At 42.6% G+C, this 23048-nt stretch overlaps 1 protein-coding gene across 3 annotated transcripts in view; it reads right to left on the bottom strand.

Moving 5' to 3' along the window:
- Positions 1-22503, bottom strand: part of LOC146440503 (nuclear receptor coactivator 1-like) — an 83673-nt gene extending 61170 nt beyond the window's left edge. Inside the window, exons 1-7 of one of the 3 annotated variants that reach the window (XM_085057196.1) lie at positions 22256-22503; positions 18027-18136; positions 9973-10142; positions 6496-6590; positions 5442-5619; positions 2971-3150; positions 781-873 (exon numbers count right to left, since the gene is read on the bottom strand). In XM_085057196.1, coding sequence (XP_084913322.1) covers positions 781-873; positions 2971-3150; positions 5442-5619; positions 6496-6590; positions 9973-10142; positions 18027-18115 — 805 coding nt within the window. In that variant the 5' untranslated portion in view covers positions 18116-18136; positions 22256-22503. The remainder of the gene's footprint in view (positions 1-780; positions 874-2970; positions 3151-5441; positions 5620-6495; positions 6591-9972; positions 10143-18026; positions 18137-22255) is intronic. The other 2 variants (XM_085057194.1, XM_085057195.1) reach the window with 2 other exon arrangements.
- Between the last annotated feature and the right edge of the window lie 545 nt (positions 22504-23048).

The following is a 23048-nucleotide window of genomic DNA, read 5'->3' as shown; positions in this document are numbered from 1 at the left end:
GCACTGGGAGGGAACTGGGAGGGAAGTGGGAAGGTGAAGTCCTGGGAATTCTCGGCCCAAAAATCCTGGGAATTATCCCAAAAATCTTGAGAATTATCCCAAAAATTTCCAGGAGAAATCCCAGCATTGCCAGCTCACCCTGTGACTTTTTTTGGGATTTTCTCAACTCTCAATTTATGGAAGGAAATAGGAAAAGTATTTCTGGGATATTCCAGGAAATGGGAAAAGTACTTTTGGGATATTCCTGAAAAAGTGGGAAAAATATTTTGGGGATGTTCCCAGCTCCCAATTTCTGGCCAAGGGCAGGGAGATCCTTGCTGGAGTGCCGAGATTCCCAGGGAAGCTCCTCGATCCCGAAATTCCTTCCCAGGATGGATCCAATCTCAGGCTGGGAGAGCTGGGAATGGAGGGAATTCCCTGGGAAAGGGGAGATTGCTTGGGATTTGGGAAGGGATTCCCGGCTGGGCTGGAATTCCCGGATATTCCTGGATCCCTGGGAATTCCCAGGATGGATTTGGATCATCGTGGGAGTGTCAGGATTGGAATGGGATGGAATTTCAATTCATTCCCACCCAAACCATTCCAGCATCCCATAATTACCATTTCTCATTCCCATCCTCAACCTCAACACCCTGAAAATCCAAAATCCACAAGGATTTGGATCCAATCAAAACAATCCTTTGGGGCTGAGTTTTTCCAGGTGGGAACAACAAATCTGGGATCATTTCCCAGAGCTGGATTCCTGGGAATTCCTGGGAATTTTGGGAATTCTGGCTGTACCTGTGGTGTCCTGCTTGGTGACGAAGGACTCGGTGGGGGCTGGGGCTGGGCGAGGTAGCCGCCGGGCGATGCAGATCAGACACGACTGGAAATCTGGGAATGGGAACGGGAAAAAGTGGGAATGCGGTCAGGAATTACGGGGTTTGGTTGGGATGTTCATGCTGGGGTGAGTCCAGGCACTGGAAGGGTTTTGGTGATCCCAATGCTAATGCTGTGGTGTCGTCCCAATCCCAATCCCAATCCCAATCCCACTCCCAATCTCAATTCTAATCCTAATCCTAATCCCAATCCCAGCCCAGCCCAATCCCAATCCTATTCCATCCCAATCCATCCCAGTCCTGCTCCATCCCATTCCAGTCCATCCTATCCCATCCCCATCCCAATCCTGGTTCATCCAATCCCAATCCCAATCCCAATCCCAATCCTCCTGCATCCCATCCCAAGAATATCCCAAACCTGCTTCATCCTATTCCAATTCCATCCCATCCCATCCCACATTTCCATCCCAATCCCAATCCCAATCCCAATCCTGCACTGCTCTTCTGTCCCAATCCTGCTTCATCCTATCCCATCCCAATCCAAATCCCATCCCATCATCCCATCCCATCATCCCATCCCATTATCCCATCCCAATCCCAATCCTGCTGCACCCCAATCCCACCCCATCCCATTATCCCATCCTGCCAACTCATCCTGCATTCCAAACCCATGCCATTATCTCATTATCCCATTATCCCATTGTCCCATTATCCCATTATCCTATTATCCCATTCCTTTCCAATCCCATTATCCCATTATCCCATTACCCCATTATCCCATTATCTCATTATCCCATTATCCAATCATCCCATTATCCCAACATCCCCTTCCATCCCAATATCCCAATCCCATCTCAATACCGTTATCCCATTATCCCAACATCCAAATCCCACAATTCCTACGATTCCCATCATCCCATCACCCCAAAATTCCCAAAATTCCTGTTTTCCCACCTTCCCCCTCCTCCTTGAAGGCGCGGGGCTGGGACACGGTGAAGCACTGCGTTATCCCATCATCACATCATCCCAATCCCACAATTCCCATCACCCCATCATCCCAAAATTCCCGAAATCCCGATTTTCCCACCTTCTCCCTCCTCTTTGAAGGCGCGGGGCTGGGACACGGTGAAGCACTGCGTTATCCCATCATCCCATCATCCCAATCCCACAACTCCCATCATCCCATCACCCCAAAATTCCCCAAATTCCCGTTTTCCCACCTTCTCCCTCCTCTTTGAAGGCGCGGGGCTGGGACACGGTGAAGCACTGCGTGATCCCATCATCCCGCTACCACAAAATTACCCAAATTCCCAAAATTCCTACAACTCCCACCATCACCCCAAAATTCCTGAAATTCCGAATTTTCCCACCTTCCCCCTCCTCCTTGAAGGCACGGGGCTGGGACACGGTGAAGCACTGCGTTATCCCATCATCCCATCATCCCATCATCCCAACATCCCAATCCCACAATTCCCATCACTCCAAAATTCCCTAAATTCCAAATTTTCCCACCTTCTCCCTCCTCCTTGAAGGCGCGGGGCTGGGACATGGTGAAGCACTGCGTTATCCCATCATCCCATCATCCCAATCCCACAATTCCCATCATCCCATCATCCCAAAATTCCCAAAATTCCCATTTTCCCACCTTCTCCCTCCTCCTTGAAGGCGCGAGGCTGCGACACGGTGAAGCACTGCGTTATCCCATCATCCCATCATCCCAATCCCACAATTCCCATCATCCCACAACTCCCAAAATTCCCCAAATTCCTGTTTTCCCACCTTCTCCCTCCTCCTTGAAGGCCTTGGGCTGCGACACGGTGAAGCACTGCATGATCCCATCATCCCGCTACCACAAAATTACCCAAATTCCCAAAATTCCTACAACTCCCACCATCCCATCACCCCAAAATTCCCGAAATTCCGAATTTTCCCACCTTCCCCCTCCTCCTTGAAGGCGCGGGGCTGGGACACGGTGAAGCACTGCGTTATCCCATCATCCCATCATCCCAATCCCACAATTCCCATCATCCCATTATCCCCAAATTCCCAATTTTCCCACCTTCCCCCTCCTCCTTGAAGGCGCGGGGCTGGGACACGGTGAAGCACTGCATTATCCCATCATCCCAAAATCCCAAAATTCCCGTTTTCCCACCTTCTCCCTCCTCCTTGAAGGCGCGGGGCTGGGACACGGTGAAGCACTGCATCAGCTCGTAGCGCTGCCGCAGCTCCTGGTTCTCGGCTCCCGCCTCGTCCGGCGGCCGGATCAGCATGCGGCAGCTGAACGTGTGGCTGTTCCTTCTGGAAGGTTCCTGAGGCCACGGGACGCCGTTCACTGTGCGGGAAAAAATTCCCAGAAAAAATATGGGATTTAGGGTGGTGGGAGGGATGGATGGAGGAGCGGGGTGGTGAATTCATGGAGATTTCTGGGATTTTGGGATTTTTTTCCCCGACACGTTTTTCACAAATTCCAATCCAATCCCAACTGCAATCACATCCCATTTTTCCCAATTTTCCCCAGGATTTTTCCCAGAATTTTTTCCATACCCAAGGATTTAGGTAACACATTTTTCACAAACTCAGATCCCAACCCCATTTTTCCCATGATTTTTCCCTGGATTTTATTCCATCCCCAGAGATTTAAGTAGAACATTTTTCATGAACTCAGATCCCAATCCCAATCCCATTTTTCCCAGGATTTTTTTTCCATACCCAAGGATTTAGGTAACACATTTTTCACAAACTCAGATCCCAATCCCATTTTTCCCCGGATTTTTCCCAGAATTTCCCCAGGATTTTCTCCCCTTACCCAGGGATTTCAGCAGCAGGTTCTTCACAAACTCAGCATGATCTCCCACATCCCAATCCCATTTTTCCCGGGATTTTTCCCATCCCATTCGCAAGGTTTTTCCCATTCCAATCCCATTTTTCCTGGTATTTTCCCCAGAATTTCTCCCAGTTTTTCCCAGGATTTTCTCCCTTACCCAGAGATTTCATGAATTCCATGAGATCTCCCACATCCCAATCCCATTTCTCCCGGGATTTTTCCCAGGATTTTCCCCATTCAATCCCATTTCTCCTGAGACTTTTCCCAGAATTTCTCCCAGGCTTTTTCCCAGTTTTTTTCCCATTTTTCCTCCCCTTACCCAGGGATTTGGGCAGCAGGTTTTTCACAAACTCAGCATGATCCCCCACATCCCAATCCCATTTCTCCTGGGATTTTCCCTGGGATTTTCCCCATTTCCCCCGGGATTTTTTCTAGGATTTTCCCCAGTTTTTTCCCATTTTTTCCCATTATTTTCCCCTTACCCAGGGACTTTGGCAGCAGGTTTTTCACAAACTCAGCATGGTCCCCCACGTGCCAATCCCATTTTCCCCAGGATTTTTCCCAGGATTTTTCCCATTTTCCCTGGGATTTTCCCCGGGATTTTTCCCAGAATTTCTCCCATTTTTTCCCATTTTTCTCCCCTTACCCAAGGACTTTGGGAGCAGGTTTTTGACGAACTCAGCGTGATCCCCCACGTGCCAATCCCATTTTCCCCAGGATTTTTCCCATTTTCCCTGGGATTTTTCCCAGTTTTTTCCCATTTTTTCCCCATTTTTTCCCCTTACCCAGTGATTTTGGCAGCAGGTTTTTCACAAACTCAACATGATCCCCCATGTGCCAATCCCATTTTTCCCTGGATTTTTCCCATCCCATTTGCAAGGTTTTTCCCATTCCAATCCCATTTTTCCTGGGATTTTCCCTGGGATTTTTCCCAGAATTTCTCCCATTTTTTTCCCATTTTTTTCCCCTTACCCAGGGACTTTGGCAGCAGGTTTTTCACAAACTCAGCATGATCTCCCACATCCCAATCCCATTTTCCCGGGATTTTTCCCAGGATTTCTCCCAGTTTTCTCCCAGAATTTTTCCCAGGATTTTTCCCATTTTTTCCCATTATTTTCCCCTTACCCAGGGATTTAGGCAGCAGGTTTTTCACAAACTCAGCGTGATCCCCCACATCCCAATCCCATTTCTCCTGGGATTTTCCCTGGGATTTTCCCCATTTTCCCCGGGATTTTTTCTAGGATTTTCCCCAGTTTTTTCCCATTTTTTCCCCATTTTTCTCCCCTTACCCAGGGACTTTGGCAGCAGGTTTTTGACGAACTCAGCATGGTCCCCCACATGCCAATCCCATTTTCCTGGGATTTTTCCCTGGATTTTTCCCAGAATTTCTCCCAGTTTTCTCCCAGAATTTTTCCCAGAATTTCTCCCAGTTTTTTCCCATTTTTTCCCATTTTTTCTCCCCTTACCCAGGGACTTTGGGAGCAGGTTTTTCACAAACTCAGCATGGTCCCCCATGTCCCAATCCCATTTCTCCTGGGATTTTTCCCAGAATTTCTCCCAGGATTTTCTCCATTCCATCCCATTTTTCCCAAGATTTTTCCAGGATTTCCCCAGAATTTTTCTCTCCTTACCCAGGGATTTGGGCAGCAGGTTTTTCACAAACTCAGCATGATCCCCCACATCCCAATCCCATTTTTCCTGAGATTTTTCCCAGGATTTTTCCCAGGATTTTTCCCATTTTCCTCGGGATTTTTTTCCCACAATTTTTCCAGGATTTTTCCCAGAATTTTTCCCCTTACCCAGGGACTTTGGGAGCAGGTTTTTCACAAACTCAGCGTGGTCCCCCACGTGCAGGATGCTGTACACACTGCTGTTCATCAGCTCCTCCTGCCCGTAGCCCAGGTATCCGGTGACGTTCTCCGACACGAACACGATCCGACCCTCCCGGTTCACCACGAAGAAAAAACCATCCAGGGCCTGCAATTCCCAAAAAAAAATATTGGGAAAAGTTTGGGAAAAATGGGGAAAAATTGAAAAAAAAAAGGGGAAAATTGAAGGAAAAAAATGGGGAAAATTGAAGGAAAAATGGGGAAAATTTGGAAAAAAATTGGGAAAAAATTTTAAAAAAAATGGGGAGAAAGGGATGAAAAAATTGGGAAAAATTTTTTAAAAAATGGGGAGAAAGGAATGGAAAAAATTGGGAAAAATTGAAAAAAAAATGGGGAGAAAGGGATGAAAAAAACGGGAAAAATTAAAAAAAAATTGGGAAAAATTTAAAAAAAAATGGGGAAAAAGGAACGGAAAAAATGGGAAAAATTTTTAAAAAAGGACCATCCCAATCCCATTCCCAATTCCAACCCCAATCCCAATCCCATTCCCAATTCCATTCCCAATTCCAAGCCCAACCCCAATCCAAATCCCAATCCAATTCCAATCCCAATCTAATTAGGACCTGGAGAGGAACTCTGCATTCCCATTCCAATCCCATCCCAATCCCATTCTGAATCCCATCCCATCCCCAATCCCATCCCCATTCCATTCCCATCCCAATTCCAATCCCATCCCAATCCCAACCCCAAATCCCATTCCCAATCCCATTCCCATTATCCCAATCCCATTCCCATACCATTCCCAATCCCATTCCCAACCCCAAATCCCAACCCCAATCCCAATCCCATTCCCAACCCCAACCCCAATCCCCACCAAAATCCCCAACCAAACCCCCAAATCCACCCCAAAAATCCCCTAAAAACCCCCAAAATTCCCTCTTCCCCTCCTCCCAAACCCCTCCCAGAATTCCTGAAAATCCCAAAAATCCCAAAAATTCTTGAAAATCCCCCCAAATCCTCTCACCTCCAGCAGGAGAGGCCCCAGGGATTCCTTCTCGATCACGCCCTGGCTGCTGGAGGAGATGTCGGATTTCTGCACGTCGTCATCCGTGGATTTCTCTGGAAAAACCCCAAAAAACGGGAATTTGCAGCCCAAATTGATTGATTGATTGGGTTGTTCCCAATAAGAATTGCCAATATAATTGTCAATAATAATTCTCAATAATTCCCAATATAATTCCCAATATAATTCCCAGTGATAATTCCCAGTGATAATTCCCAATGATAATTCCCAATATAATTCCCAATAATTCCCAATGACAATTCCCAATAATTCCCAATGACAATTCCCAATAATAATTCTCAATAATAATTCCCAATGTAATTCCCAATGATAATTCCCAATATAATTCCCAATAATAATTCCCAATATAATTCCTAATACAATTCCCAGTAATTCCCAATGATAATTCCCAATAATAATTCCCAATATAATTCCCAATAATAATTCCCAATATAATTCCCAATGATTCCCAATGATAATTCCCAATAATAATTCCCAATGATAATTCCCAATATAATTCAATTCCCAATATAATTTCTAATGATAATTCTCAATATAATTCCCAATATAATTCCCAATAATAATTCCCAATAATAATTCTCAATAATAATTCCCAGTAAATAATTCCCAATATAATTCCCAAAAATAATTCCCAATGATAATTCCCAATATAATTCCCAATACAATTCCCAATAATATTGCCAATATAATTGCCAATATAATTCCCATTAATAATTCCCAGTGATAATTCCCAATATAATTCCCAATAATAACCCAAATATGGATCTATTGGGAAATGGGAAAAATGGGAATTTTCAGCCCAAATCGATCAATTGATTGATTGATTGGGTTTTTCCCAATAAACATTCCCAATATAATTATCAATAATAATTCCCAATACAATTCCCAATATAATTGCCAATTCCCAATAATAATTCCCAACATAATTCAATAAAAATTCCCATTATAAAATATAAAATTCCCAATATAATTCCCAATAATAATTCCAAATATAATTCCAATTCCCAATAATAATTCTCAATAATTCCCAATAATAATTCCCAGTAATTCCCAATATAATCCCCAATAATAATTCCCAATATAATTCCCAATAATAATTCCCAATAATTCCCAATGATAATTCCCAATAATAATTCTCAAAAATAATTCCCAATATATATCCAAATAATAATTCTCAATGATAATTCCCAATATAATTCCCAATAATAATTCCCAACATAATTGCCATTAATAATTCTCAATATAATTCTCAAGATAATTCCCAATATAATTCCCAATATTATTCAATTCCCAATATAATTCCCAATGATAATTCCCAATAATAATTTCCAATATAATTCCCAACAATAATTCAATTATGGATCCATTGGGAAATGGGAAAAATGGGAATTTTCAGCTCCAATCGATCAATTGATTGATTGATTTATTGGGTTTTTCCCAATAAAAATTCCCAATATAATTATCAATAATAATTGCCAATGATTCCCAATGTAATTCCCAATGATAATTGCCAATAATAATTCCCAATGATAATTCCCAGTAATAATTCTCATTAATAATTCCCAATAACAATTCCCAATAATTCCCAATATATTTCCCAATAATCCCCAATAATAATTCCCAATAATAATTCCCAATAATAATTCCCAGTAATAATTGAATTGAATTGATCCCAATCCAAGGAATCATTCCTGGATGAATCCCAAAAAAATCAGGAAAATCCCAAATTCCCACAGAAATTCATCCGGAAAACCCGGAAAATTCCATGGAAAAAAAACACAACGAAAAATTCCTCAAACCAACCAACTCAATTCCCATTTTCCCATTGATGAAATCCCAACAATTCCCATAGAAAATCCCAACAATTCCCATAGAAAATCCCAACAATTCCCATAGAAAATTCCCACCAAACCCCACAATTCCCAGGATTTTTCCTGGGGTTTTTTTCCCCTTTTTTTCGCGTTTCTTTCTCGGATTTTTTCTCTTTTTTTCCCTGTTTTTTCCCCATTTTCTTTCCCTTTTTCCCCCATTTTTTCCCGTCTTTTTCCCTGTTTTTCCCCCCAATTTTCTCTTGGTTTTTTCCCCTTTTTTCCTGGTTTTATCACGCTATTTCCCCATTTTTCCCCGGTTTTTTCCCTTTTTTTCCCCATTTTTTTCTCTTTTTTCCCCTTTTTTTTCTCCTTTTTTCCAATTTTTTCCCTTTTTTCCCCCCAATTTTTTCCAACTTTTTTCCCCTTTTTTCCCTTTTTTTTCCATTTTCCTGTTTTTTTTCCATTTTTCCTGTTTTTTCCCTTTTTTCCCATTTTCCCCCCATTTTTTTCCTGTTTTTTTCCCCGTTGTTTCAACCTTTTTTCCCCCCATTTTTTCCCAGTTTTCCCCATTTTTCCCCGTTTTTTTCCTGTTTTTTTTCCCCTTTTTGCTCCATTTTTTCCCCATTTTTTTCCCATTTCTTTCCCATTTTTTCCCCATTTTTCTCTCATTTTTTCCTTCTCCCCATTTCTTCCCCTTTTTTCCTTTTTTCCCCCATTTTTTCTCATTTTTTCCCCATATTTTTCCCATTTTTCCCTTTTTTCCCATTTTTTCCCTTTTTTCTCCTTTTTTCCCCATTTTTTTCTTGGTTTTTTCCTGCTTTTTCCTGTCTTTTTCCCCATTTTTTCCCCATTTCTCCCCCTTGTTTTCCCCATTCTTTCCCTGTTTTTTTCCCATTTTTTCCCAATTTTTTCCCCCATTTTTCCCCCTTTTTACCCCATTTTTTCCCCATTTCTCCCCCTTTTCTCCCCATTTTTTCCCCATTTTCCCCCCATTTTTCCCCTTTATTCCCCATTTTTTTCCCTTTTTCCCCCTTTGTTTTCCTGTTTCTCCCTATTTTCCCCCTTTTTTTCCTCCTTTTTCCCTGTTTTTTTCCCTGTTTTTTCCCCATTTTTCCCCCATTTTTTTCCCATTTCTTCCCCTTTTTCCCCCCTTTTTTCCCATTCTTTCCCTGTTTTTTTCCCTGGTTTTTTCCAATTTTTTCCCCATTTCTTCCCCATTTTCCCCCAATTCTTTCCTGGTTTTTTCCCCATTTTTTCCCCGTTTTTTTTCCAATTTTTTCCACCCATTTTTCCCCATTTTTTCCCCATTTTTTTCCCCATTTTTTCCCCATTTTTTCCTTTTTTCCCCATTTTTTCCCACTTCTTTCCTGTTTTTTCCCCATTTCTCCCCCCATTTTTTCCCCATTTTCCCCCGTTTTCTTCCCCATTTTTTCCCCATTTTTTCCCCCATTTTTCCCCATTTCTCCCCCTTGTTTTCCCCATTCTTTCCTCTTTTTTCCCCTTTTTCTCCCGTTTTTCCAATTATTTCCCTCTTCCCCCATTTTCCCATTTTTCCCCCATATTTTTCCCCCACTTTCCTATTTCCCCCATTTCCCCTCTCTCTCACCCTGCTCCAATCTCTTCAGCTGCTGGATCTGATCGACAGTTTTCCTCAGGAAGTTGCTCCTGTCAGGTTTGCCGCTCAGCGAGTCGATGTCGCCCATGTTGGCTGAGAGGAGCTCAGCCAGTTCCTCCAAATATTTATTCTCCTGCTCCCGGCGGCGCTTCTCGCTGCTGCTGAGTGAAAAACAGAAAATTCTAATTTTTCCTGATTTTTCCCTTTTTTTTACCACTTTTTTCCAGCTTTTTTAACGATTTTTTAATGGTTTTTCCTGCTTTTTTCGCGGTTTTTTTGCAGGTTTTTCACCAGTTTTTCCCTTTTTTTCAAGATTTTTTTTTCACTTTTTTCCCAGTTTTTCCCACTTTTTTCCCAGTTTTTCCCACTTTTTTCTCGGTTTTTTTACAGTTTTCCCCATTTTTCTCAAGGTTTTTTCCTGCTCTTTCCCACTTTTTTCGCGATTTTTTTACGGCTTTTCCTGCTTTTTTCCCGTCTTTTTCACAGTTTTTCTACAGTTTTTCCCATTTTTTTCCCGTTTTTTTCCCACTTTTTGCCTGGCTTTTTTGTGAATTTTTTTTTTACAGATTTTCTCATTTTTTTCAAGGCTTTTTTCTCAGGTTTTCTATTATTTTTCACTTTTTTTGCTTTTTTTTGCTTTTTTTCGCCTTTTTTTTTTGGCTGAAAGGAGCTCAGCCAGTTCCTCCAGATATTTATTCTCCTGCTCCCGGCGACGCTTCTCGCTGCTGCTGAGTGAAAAACAGAAAATTCTAATTTTTCCTGATTTTTCCTGATTTTTCCCGTTTTTCTCTGGCTTTTTTCGCGATTTTTTTACATTTTTTTCTGCTTTTTTCGTGGTTTTTTTTCAGGTTTTTCACCAGTTTTTCCCTTTTATTCAAGGGGTTTTTTTTCCTGCTTTTTTCCCAGTTTTTCCCACTTTTTTCCCAGTTTTTCCCACTTTTTTATTGGTTTTTTTACACTTTTCCTCATTTTTCTCAAGGTTTTTTCCTGATCTTTCCCACTTTTTTTGCTTTTTTTTTTTTACAGTTTTTCTACAGTTTTTCCCTTTTTTTCCCGTTTTTTTCCCACTTTTTGCCTGGCTTTTTTGTGGTTTTTTTTTACAGTTTTTCCCATTTTTTCCAAGGCTTTTTTTCTCAGTTTTTATGATTTTTCCCATTTTTTCACTTTTTTTAACTTTTTTTTTTTTGGCTGAGAGGAGCTCAGCCAGTTCCTCCAGGTACTTGTTCTCTGCTCCCGGCGGCGCTTCTCACTGCTGCTGAGAGGGAAAAATGGGAATTTGGGATTTTCCAGGTTTTTTCCTATTTTTCCCCTGGTATTGTTCCCATTTTTTTACAGGTTTTCCCATTTTTCTCTGCTTTTTTCCCACCTTTTTCAAGTTTTTTTCAGGCTTTTTTGCATTTTTTTTACAGTTCTTCCTTTTTTTTTTTTACAATTCCTCCCACTTTTTTACAGTTTTTCCCATTTTTTCCTAGTTTTATCCCAGGTTTTTTTATGGTTTTTCCCTTTTATTTTGCTTTTTTTTTTTTTTTTTTACAGTTTTTCCTAGTTTTTTCATTGTTTTTTTAACAATTTCTCCAGGTTTTTCCCTTTTTTTTCCTCAGTTTTTCCTCCTTTTCCCCCATTTTTTCCCATTTTTTTCACCTTTTTTTCCGTTTTTTTCCTGTATTTTTCCCTTTTTTTTTTACAGTTCTCTCACGGGTTTTTTTTGCGGTTTCTTTACCAGTTTTTCCTGCTTTTTCCCCATCTTTTTAGCTCTTTTTTCTACAGTTTTTCCTGTTTTTTCACTTTTTTCCAAAGTTTTTCCTGCTTTTTTTGCACTTCCTGCCTTTTTTTCCCACTTTTTCCTGGTTTTTTTCCTCTATTTTTTCCTGCTTTTTTCCTGTTTTTTTCTGGTTTTCTCTTTTTTCCCAATTTTTCCTCATATTTTCCGGTTTTTTTCCCATTTTTTCACATTTTTCCTGGTTTCTTTCCCAGCTTTTCACAGTTTTTCCTGTTTTTTTCCTGGTTTTTTCCCACTTTTTCCTGTTTTTTTCAAGTTTTTTTACAGTTTTTCCCGCTTTTTTCTCTGGTTTTTTATGGTTTTTCCCATTTTTTTCAACTTTTTTTTTTGCCTTTTCCTGATTTTTTCCTGCTTTTTTACTCACATTTTTCCCACTTTTTCCTGCTTTTTCCCCATTTTTCCCATTTTCCTGCAGTTCAGGTCAGCCGTGTGAAAATTCCAAAAATCCCCCAAAATCCATCTTAGAGAATCACGAAAGAAACCCAAATTCCAAACGATCTGAAAAAACCAGGAATTCCCAAAGATCCAACTGGAAAAACCCAAATTCCCTGAAAAATTCAGGAAGCTGAGAGGGTTGGGAATTACAAAAACCCCAAAAATAAATAAAAAATTCCCTCATTCCATAAAAAACTCTGAGCTAATTCCATGGAAAAATCCGCAGTGTTGCCATGGAAACATCCGGATGGTGGGAGGAGAGGAGAGAAGAAGATTTTTTTTTGGGAAAGAAAATAAAATTCCAGAGAAAAAAATTCCCAGAGATTTTTGGGATCTGTGGATTCCTAAGGGAATATTTTGGGGATTTGGGAATTTCCTGTGGATCCCCTGGGAAGGATGGAGGGAATTTTTGGTGGGAATTTTGGGAATTTTGGGAATGGGAAATTGGGGTGATTTCTCTCCAAAAAATCCTCTGGGAAGAAATTTGGGAATGAGGGAATTAATCCCGAGTTTCCCCCAGAGGTGGAATTCCTGGGAAAATTCCCATTTTTCCAGCAGTTTATGGGAAAAACTTGGAAAAGCCTCTGGAAGGAAATCCTGGCTGAGGGGAGAGTGGAGTTTTTTGAATTTATGGGATTGGGATGGGATTGGGAATGGGATGGGATTGGGATTGGGATTGGGATTGGGATTAGGAATGGGATTGGGAATAGAATGGGATGGGATTGGAATGGGATTGGGAATGGGAATGAGATTTGGGATTGGGATCAATAAGAGGATCAATAATGGGATCCAAATGGGATCAGGAATTGGATCAGAGTGGGATGGGAATGGGATCAATAATGGGGTTGGGATGGGAATGGGATCAATAACAGAATCAATATTGGGATCAGGAATTGGATCAGGGTGGGATCAGAATGGGTTTGGGAAGGGCTTGGGAATGGGATCAATATTGGGATCAATAATGGGTTTAGGATGTCATTGGGATTGGGGTTGGGATCAATAACAGGATCAATAATGGGATCCAAATGGGATCAGGAATTGGATCAGAGTGGGATGGGAATGGGATTGGGAATGGGATCAATAAGGGGGTTGGGAATGGGAATGGGAATGGGTTGGGATTGGGATCAGTAACAGGATCAATAATGGGATCAATATTGGGATCAGGAATTGGATCAGGGCAGGATCAGAATGGGTTTGGGAAGGGATTGGGGATTGGGATCATTAACAGGATTAATAATGGGATCAATAAAGGGTTTGGGATACGATTGGGAATGGATTGGGAATGGGATGGGATTGGGGTTGGGATTTGGATCAATAATGGGATCAATAATGGGATCCAAATGGGATCAGGAATTGGATCAGAGTGGGATGGGAATGGGATCAATAATGGGGTTGGGAATGGGAATGGGATTGGGATCAATAGCAGGATCAATAATGGGATCCGATCAGGAATGGGATCAATACTGGGTTTGGGATGGGAGTGGGAATGGGGTTGGGATTGGGATCAATAAGAGGATCAATAATGGGATCCAAATGGGATCAGGAATTGGATCAGAGTGGGATGGGAATGGGATTGGGAAGGGATTGGGATTGGGATCAATACTGGGATCAGTAATGGGTTTGGGATGCGATTGGGAATGGGAATGGAATGGGATTGGGATTGGGATTGGGAATGGGGTTGGGAATAGGATCAGGACTGGGAGTAAAAATTGGATTGGGAAAGGGAATGGGATCAGGATCGGGATGGGATGGGATTGGGAAGAGTGGGATTGGGATTGGGAATCAGATTGAGAATGGGAACAGAATGGGATTGGGAATGGGACGAGGAATTGGAACAGGATGGCATTGGGATTGGGATTGGGATTGGAACAATAACGGGATCAATAAGGGGATCAATAATGGGATCAATAATGGGATCAATAAGGGGATCAATAATGGGATCAATAATGGGATCAATAATGGGAACAATAATGGGATCAATAAGGGGATCAATAAGAGGATCAATAACGGGATCAATACCTCAGCGCAGGGTCACAGGGAGATCCCTTGTGTTTCTGGGATTTGGGATTGGGATTGGGATTGGGATCGGGAATGGAGATGGGATCAGGATGGGATCAGGGATGGATCAGGAATTGGATCAGGATGGGATTGGGAATGGAATGGGATTGGGATGGGATCAGGAATGGGAATGGGATTGGGAATGGGAATGGGAATGGGATTGGAACGAGATCGGGAATGGAATCGGGATTGGGATCAATAATGGGATCAAGAACGGGATCAATAACAGGATTGATAAGAGGATCAATACCAGATCAATCCCAGATCAATAACTGAGGGCAGGCTCGCAGGGCGATCCCTTCCGTTTGCGGGATTTGGGATTGGGATTGGGGAACGGGACCGATAACGGGATCGATAACGGGATCGATAACAGGATCGATAACAGGAAGAATACTGGGATCAATAACGGGATCAATACCGGACCAATACCAGACCAGTACGGGATCAGGAATGGGATCTGGATTGGGATAGAGAATGGGAATGGGAATAGGAATGTGATGGGAATGGGAACAGGATCAGGATGGGAATGGGAATGGGAATCTGACCAAGAATGGGATTGGGAAGGGGATCAGGAATGGGATTGGGATTGGGAATGGGATTGGGATTGGGAAGGGGATCAGGAATGGGATCAGGAATGGGATCAGGAATAGGACTGGGATTGGGAATGGGATTGGGATCAGGATGGGATCGGAAATGGGATCAGGAATGGGATCTGGGTTGGGATAGAGAATGTGAATGGGAACAGGATCAGGATGGGAATCCGATCAGGACTGGGATCAGAAATGGGATCGGGATCAGGATGAGGTCGGAATGGGATCAGGAATAGGATCAGGAGCATCTGCAGTACCTCAGCGCAGGGTCACAGGGACATCCCTTGTGTTTCCAGGATTTGGGATTGGGATTGGGATCAGGAATGGGATTGGGAATGGAATTAAGATTGGGATCAACAAAGGGATCAATAATGAGATCAACACCGGGATCAATAAGGGGAGCAATAACGGGATCAATAAGGTGATAACAGGATCAATACCGGGATGGATAACAGGATCAATACTCACTCAATACCAGCTCAATACTGGATCAATAACTGATCAATACCTGAGCACAGGCTCACAGGGCGCCAATCCCTTCCGTTTCCAGGATTTGGGATTGGGAATGGGATCAATAACGGGATCAATACCTAACCAATACCGAACCAATACCAAACCAATACCGGATCAATACCTGAGCGGCGGCTCGCAGGGCTACAATCTCTTCTGTTTCCGGGATTTGGGATTGGGATCAATAATGGGATCAATATGGGATCAATACCAGACCAATACCAGATCAATACCGAATCAATACAGAACCAATACCTGATCAATACTGGATCAATAACCGATCAATACCCGAGCGGCGGCTCGCAGGGCGACAATCCCTTCCATTTCCGGGATTCGGGATTGGGAATGGGATCAATTACGGGATCAATACAGGACCAATACCGAACCAATACTAGACCAATACCGGATCAATACCTGAGCGGGGACTCGCAGGATGATGATCCCTTCCGTTTGCGGGATTTGGGATTGGAAATGGCAATGGGATCAGGATTGGGATCGACAATGGGATCAATACCTAACCAATACCAAACCAACACCGGATCAATACCAGATCAATACAGAACCAATACCAGATCAATAACTGATCAATACTGATCAATACCTGAGCGCCGGCTCGCAGGGTGAGGATCCCTTCCGTTTGCGGGATTTGGGATTGGGATCGACAATGGGATCAATACTGGGATCAATACTGTACCAATACCAAATCAATACCGAACCAATACCGGATCAATAACTGATCAATACCGGATCAATAACCGATCAATACCTGAGCGCTGGCTCGCAGGGCGAGGATCCCTTCCGTTTGTGGGATTTGGGATCAATACCAGGATCAATAAGGGATCAATACCGAACCAATAACTGATCAATACCGGATCAATACAGATCCAATACCTGATCAATACTGAACCAATACCCGATCAATACCTGAGCGCAGGCTCACAGGGTGAGGATCCCTTCCGTTTCCAGGATTTGGGATTGGGAATGGGATCAGTAACAGGATCAATACCAGACCAATACTGGATCAATAATGGGATCAATACCGAACCAATACCGGATCAATAACTGATCAATAACTGATCAATACCTGAGCGTTGGCTCGCAGGGCGAGGATCCCTTCCGTTTCCGGGATTTGGGATTGGGAACAGGACCGATAACGGGATCAATACCAGATCAATACCGGATCAATACTGAACCAATACCTGACCAATAAGTGATCAATAACTGATCAATACCTGAGCGTTGGCTCGCAGGGCGAGGATCCCTTCCGTTTCCGGGATTTGGGATTGGGATTGGGATCAATAACAGGATCAGTAACGGGACCAATACTGTACCAATACCTGATCAACACCGGATCAATACCAGATCAATACTGGATCAATAACGGATCAATACCTGAGCGCTGGCTCACAGGGCAAGGATCCCTTCAGTTTCCGGGATTTGGGATCAATACCAGGATCAATACCAGGATCAATACCGGATCAATACCGTACCAATACACAACCAATACAGAACCAATAGCAGACCAATAAGTGATCAATAACGGATCAATACCTGAGCGGTGGCTCGCAGGGCGAGGATCCCTTCCGTTTCTGGGATTTGGGATCAATACCAGGATCAGTAACGGGACTAATACTGTACCAATACCGGATCAATACCGAACCAATACAGAACCAATACCTGATCAATAACGGATCAATACCTGAGCGCTGGCTCGCAGGGCGAGGATCCCTTCTGTTTGTGGGATTTGGGATCAATACCAGGATCAATACCAGGATCAATACCAGGATCAATAAGGGATCAATACAGAACCAATACACAACCAATACAGAACCAATAACTGATCAATAAGTGATCAATAACGGATCAATACCTGAGCGCTGGCTCGCAGGGCGAGGATCCCTTCCGTTTCCGGGATTTGGGATCAATACCAGGATCAATACCAGGATCAATAAGGGATCAATACCAAACCAATACACAACCAATACAGAACCAATACTGGATCAATAACGGATCGATAACGGATCAATACCTGAGCGCTGGCTCGCAGGGCGAGGATCCCTTCCGTTTCTGGGATTTGGGATTGGGATCAATACCGGATCCATAATGGGATCCATAACGGGATCAATAACGGATCAATACAGAGCCAATAACCCATCGATAACTGATCAATAAGTGATCAATAACCGATCAATACCTGAGCGCTGGCTCGCAGGGTGAGGAGCCCTTCCGTTTCCAGGATTTGGGATCAATACCAGGATCAATACCAGGATCAATAAGGGATCAATACAGAACCAATACCAAACCAATACCGAACCAATACCAGATCAATAAGTGATCGATAACGGATCAATACCTGAGCGCTGGCTCGCAGGGTGAGGATCCCTTCCGTTTGTGGGATTTGGGATTGGGATTGGGATCAGTAACAGGATCAGTAACGGGACCAATACTGTACCAATACCTGATCAATACCGAACCAATACCGGATCAATAAGTGATCAATAACGGATCAATACCTGAGCGGCGGCTCGCAGGGCGAGGATCCCTTCCGTTTCCGGGATTTGGGATTGGGAACAGGACCGATAACGGGATCGATACCGGATCAATACAGAACCAATACCGAACCAATACACAACCAATACCAGATCAATACCGGATCAATAACGGATCAATACCTGAGCGGCGGCTCGCAGGGCGAGGATCCCTTCCGTTTCCGGGTTTCCGCGCTGCCCGGCTCGGCGGCGCTCTCCCCCAAGGCGCTCATGGCGGGAATCCTGCGGGAATCCTGCAAAACACGGAACGGTCAGGATCCGGGATTTGGGGATTTTGGGATTTTGGGATTCCCAGGGATTTCCAGGGATTTTGGGATTTTGGGATTTTCGGGATTTCCAGGGGTTTTGGGATTCCCAGGGATTTTTGGGATTTTCGAGATTTCCAGGGATTTTGGGATTTTGGGATTCCCAAGGATTTTGGGATTTTGGGATTTTCAGGATTCCCAGGGGTTTGGGATTCCCACAGATGTTGGATTCCCGGGATTCCCAGGGCTTTTGGGATTTTGGGATTTTCGAGATTTCCAGGGATTTTGGGATTTTGGGATTCCCAGGGATTTTGGGCTTTGGGGATTCCCAAGGATTTTGGGATTCCCAGGGATTTTGGGATTTTTGGGATTCCCAGGGATTTTAGGATTCCCAGGGATTTTGGGATTTCGGGATTTTGGGATTTCCAGGGATTTTGGGATTTCCAGGGATTTTGGGATTTTCGGGATTTCCAGGGATTTCGGGATTCCCAGGGATTTTGGGATTTTGGGATTCCCAGGGATTTCGGGATTCCCAGGGATTTTGGGATTTTCGAGATTCCCAGTGATTTTGGGATTTTGGGATTCCCAGGGATTTTGGGATTTTCGGGATTCCCAGGGATTTTGGGATTCCCAGGGATTTTGGGATTTTGGGATTTTGGGGATTTTTGGGATTTTCGGGATTTTGGGATTTTGGGATTCCCGGGATTTTCGGGATTTTTGGGATTCCCAGAGATTTTGGGATTCCTAGGGATTTCAGGATTCCCAGGGATTTGGGATTTTTGGGATTCCCAGGGATTTTGGGATTTTGGGATTTTTGGGATTCCCAGGGATTTTGGGATTTTGGGGATTTCCAGGGATTCCCAGGGATTTTGGGATTCCCAGGGATTTTCAGATTTTTGGGATTCCCAGGGATTTCGGGATTTTGGGATTTTGGGATTCCTGGGATTTTGGGATTTTGGGATTCCCAGGGATTTTGGGATTTTGGGATTCCCAGGGATTTTGGGATTCCCAGGGATTTTGGGATTTCGGGATTCCCAGGGATTTTGGGATTTTGGGATTCCCAGGGATTCCCAGGGATTTTGGGATTTTGGGATTCCCAGGGATTTTGGGATTTTCGGGATTCCCAGGGGTTTGGGATTCCCACAGATGTTGGATTCCCGGGATTCCCAGGGCTTCGGGATTTTCGGGATTCGCAGGAATTTTGCAATCTTGGGATTCTCAAGGATTTTGGATTCCAGTGGATTTTGGAATCTTGGGATTCCCAGGGGTTTAGGATTCCCACGATTCCCAAGGATTTTAAAATTTTGGGATTCCCAGGGATTTCGGAATCTTGGGATTCTTATGGATTTGGGATTCTTGGGATTCCCAAGGATTTTGGATTCCCAGGAATTTTGGATTCCCGCAGATTTTGGAATCTCGGGATTCCCATGGATTTGGGATTCTTGGGATTCGCAAGGATTTTGGATTCCTAAAGATTTGGAATCTTGGGATTCCCATGGATTTTGGAATCTCGGGATTCCCAGGGATTTTGGGATTTTGGGATTCCCAAGGATTTTGGATTCCTGGGATTCCCAGGGGTTTGGGATTCCTGGGATTTGCAGGGATTTTGGATTCCCATGGATTTTGGAATCTTGGCATTCTCATGGGTTTTGGAATTTTGGGATTCCCAGGGATTTCGGAATCTTGGGATTCTCAAGGATTTGGGATTCCCATGGATTTCGGAATCTTGAGATTCCCAGGAATTTGGAATTCTCAGGATTCCCAGGAATTTTGGAATCTCGGGATTCCCAGGGGTTTGGAATTCCCGGGATTCGCAGTGATTTTGGATTCCCAGGATTCCCAGGGATTTTGGAATCCTGGGATTCCCATGGGTTTTAGAATTTTGGGATTCTCGAGGATTTCAGAATCTTGGGATTGCCAGCAGTTTGGGATTCTCAGCATTCCCAGAAATTTTGGAATCTTGGGATTCCCAAGGGCTTTAGATTCCTGGGATTCCCAGGGGTTTTGGAATCTTGGAATTCTCGTGGATTTCAGAATCTTGGGATTCCCAAGGATTTTGGATTCCTATGGATTTTGGAATTTTGGGATTCCCATGGATTTCGGAATCTTGGCATTCTCATGGGTTTTGGATTCCCAGGGGTTTGGGATTCTCAAGATTCGCAGGAATTTTGGAATCTTGGGATTCTCAAGGATTTTGGATTCCAGTGGATTTCGGAATCTCAGGATTCCCAGGGCTTTGGGATTCTGGGGATTCGCAGTGATTTTAGATTCCGATTTCCAGGGATTTTGGATTACTGGGATTCCCAAGGATTTTGGAATCTTGGGATTCGCAAGGGTTCGGGATTCTTGGGATTCCCGCGGATTTCGGAATCTTGGGATTCTCAAGGATTTTGGAATCTCGGGATTCCCAGGAGTTTGGGATTCTCAGGATTCACGGCGATTTTGGATACTGGGGATTCTCAAGGATTTTGGATTCCCAGGGATTTCGGAATATTGGGATTCCCAGGAATTTGGGATTCTCAGGATTCCCAGGGATTTTGGATTCCTGTGGATTCCCAGGGGTTTGGGATTCTCAGGATTCCCAAGGATTTGAGATTCCTGTGGATTTCAGAATCTTGGGATTCCAAGGGGTTTGGGATTCTTGGGATTCCCAGGAATTTTGGAATTTTGGGATTCGCAGGGGTTTGGGATTCCTGGGATTCGCAATGATTTTGGAATCTCGGGATTCGCAGGGGTTCGGGATTCTTGGGATTCCCGCGGATTTGGGATTCCCGCGGATTTCGGAATCTTGGGATTCTCATGGATTTCGGAATCTTGGGATTCCCAGGAGTTTGGGATTCTCGGGATTCCCAGGAATTTTGGATTCTCGGGATTCACAGTGATTTTGGATTCCTGGGATTCCACAAGAATTCCCAATTTTCCTCCAAAAATTCCACAAGAATTCCCAATTTTCCACTTTTTTCTCCAAAAATTCCACAATAATTCCCAATTTTTCGTTTTCCCCTGAAAATTCCACAGTAATTCCCAATTTTTCCCAAAAACATTTCACAATTCCCAATTTTCCTCCAAAAATTCCACAACAATTCCCAATTTTCCACTTTTCCCTCCAAAAATTCCACAACAATTCCCAATTTTCCAGTTTTTCTCCAAAAATTCCACAATAATTCCCAATTTTCCAGTTTTTCTCCAAAAATTCCACAATAATTCCCAATTTTCCAGTTTTTCTCCAAAAATTCCACAGTAATTCCCAATTTTCCAGTTTTTCTCCCAAAATTCCACAGTAATTCCCAATTTTCCCCAAAAAAATTCCACAATAATTCCCAAATCTTCATTTTTCCTTCCAAAAATTCCACAAGAATTCCCAATTTTCCACTTTGGAATTTGGAAAATTCTAAATTTTCCACTTTTTTTCTCTAAAAATTCCACAATAATTCCCAATTTTTCACTTTTTCCCCTGAAAATTCCACAAGAATTCCCAATTTTCCCACAAAAATTCCACAATAATTCCCAGTTTTTCCCTCCAAAAATTCCACAAGAATTCCCAATTTTCCACTTTGGAATTTCAAAAATTCCAAATTTTCCACTTTTTTCCCCCAAAAATTCCACAATAATTCCCAATTTTCTGGTTTTTTCTCCAAAAATTCCACAAGAATTCCCAATTTTTCCCAAAAAAATTTCACAATTCCCAATTTTCTCAAAAAAATTCCACAAGAATTCCCAATTTTCCAATTTTTCCCCAAAAATTCCACAAAAATTCCCAATTTTCTGGGTTTTTTCTCCGAAAATTCCACCAAAATTCCCAATTTTCCACTTTTTCCCACCCAAAATTCCATAATTTCTCCTTAGAATTCCTGAGGAAAATCACAATTTTCCCGAATTTTCCATCAGGAAAATTCCTTGGATTTTTTTCCCAATGGAAAAAAATATTTTAAATTGGAAATAATCCAAATTTCTGGAATTTTCCATGGAATTCCTGCATGAAAAACAAAACCAAAAATAGTGAAATTTCAAGATTTTTACTCTTTTAATTCCCAAAATTCCCAAAAAAACCCAAAATTCCCAAAAACTTTTGATGGAAAAAAGAAGGAAAAATTCCCAAAATCTCACCTCAGTTTTCTGGATGGGAAGGAAAAATCATGGAAAAAAATTTGGGAATTTTCGGGAATTCCGACGGCGAAGATTCCTAAATTTCCGGGAAGGAGGAAAATTCCATGGAATTCGATTCCCGAAATTCTGCGAAGGGAAAACAAAAAAAATTTGGGATTATTTGGAGAATTTTTGGGATTTTTTGGGATTTTTTTGGGGGGTTTTTGGGGTTTTTTGGGGATTTTTTTGGGATTTTTTGGGGATTTTTAGGGGTTTTGGGGATTTTGAGATTTTTTTGGGGATTTTTTTGGGGTTTTTTGGGATTTTTTGAGGGTTTTTTGGGATTATTTGGGGATTTTTTGGGGGTTTTTTGGGATTTTTTGGAAGATTTTTTGGGGATTTTTTGAGATTTTTTGGGGGGTTTTTTTGGGGTTTTTGATAGGATTTTTTGGGGCTATTTTGGGACTTTTTGGGATATTTGGGATTTTGGGGATTTTGGGATTTGGGGGATTTTAGGATTTTGGGATTTTGTGGATTTTGGGGTTTTGGGGATTGGGGGATTTTTGGGATTTTGGATTTTGGGGATTTTGGGGATTTTGGATTTTGGGGATTTGGGATTTTGGGATTTTTGGGATTTTTAGGATTTTGGGATTTTGTGGATTTTGGGATTTTGGGGATTCAGGGATTTTTGGGATTTTGGATTTTGGGGATTTTGGGGATTTGGGATTTTGGGATTTTGGGATTTTGGGATTTTGGGGATTTTTGGGATTTTTGGGGGATTTTTGGGAATTTTTGGGGATTTTGGGGATTTTGG

The sequence above is a fragment of the Lichenostomus cassidix genome, chromosome 3 (assembly GCF_008360975.1).
Source record: "Lichenostomus cassidix isolate B80296 chromosome 3, HeHo_3.0, whole genome shotgun sequence".
Classification (NCBI taxonomy): domain Eukaryota; kingdom Metazoa; phylum Chordata; class Aves; order Passeriformes; family Meliphagidae; genus Lichenostomus; species Lichenostomus cassidix.
This window is presented reverse-complemented; position numbering and strand designations above follow the sequence as displayed.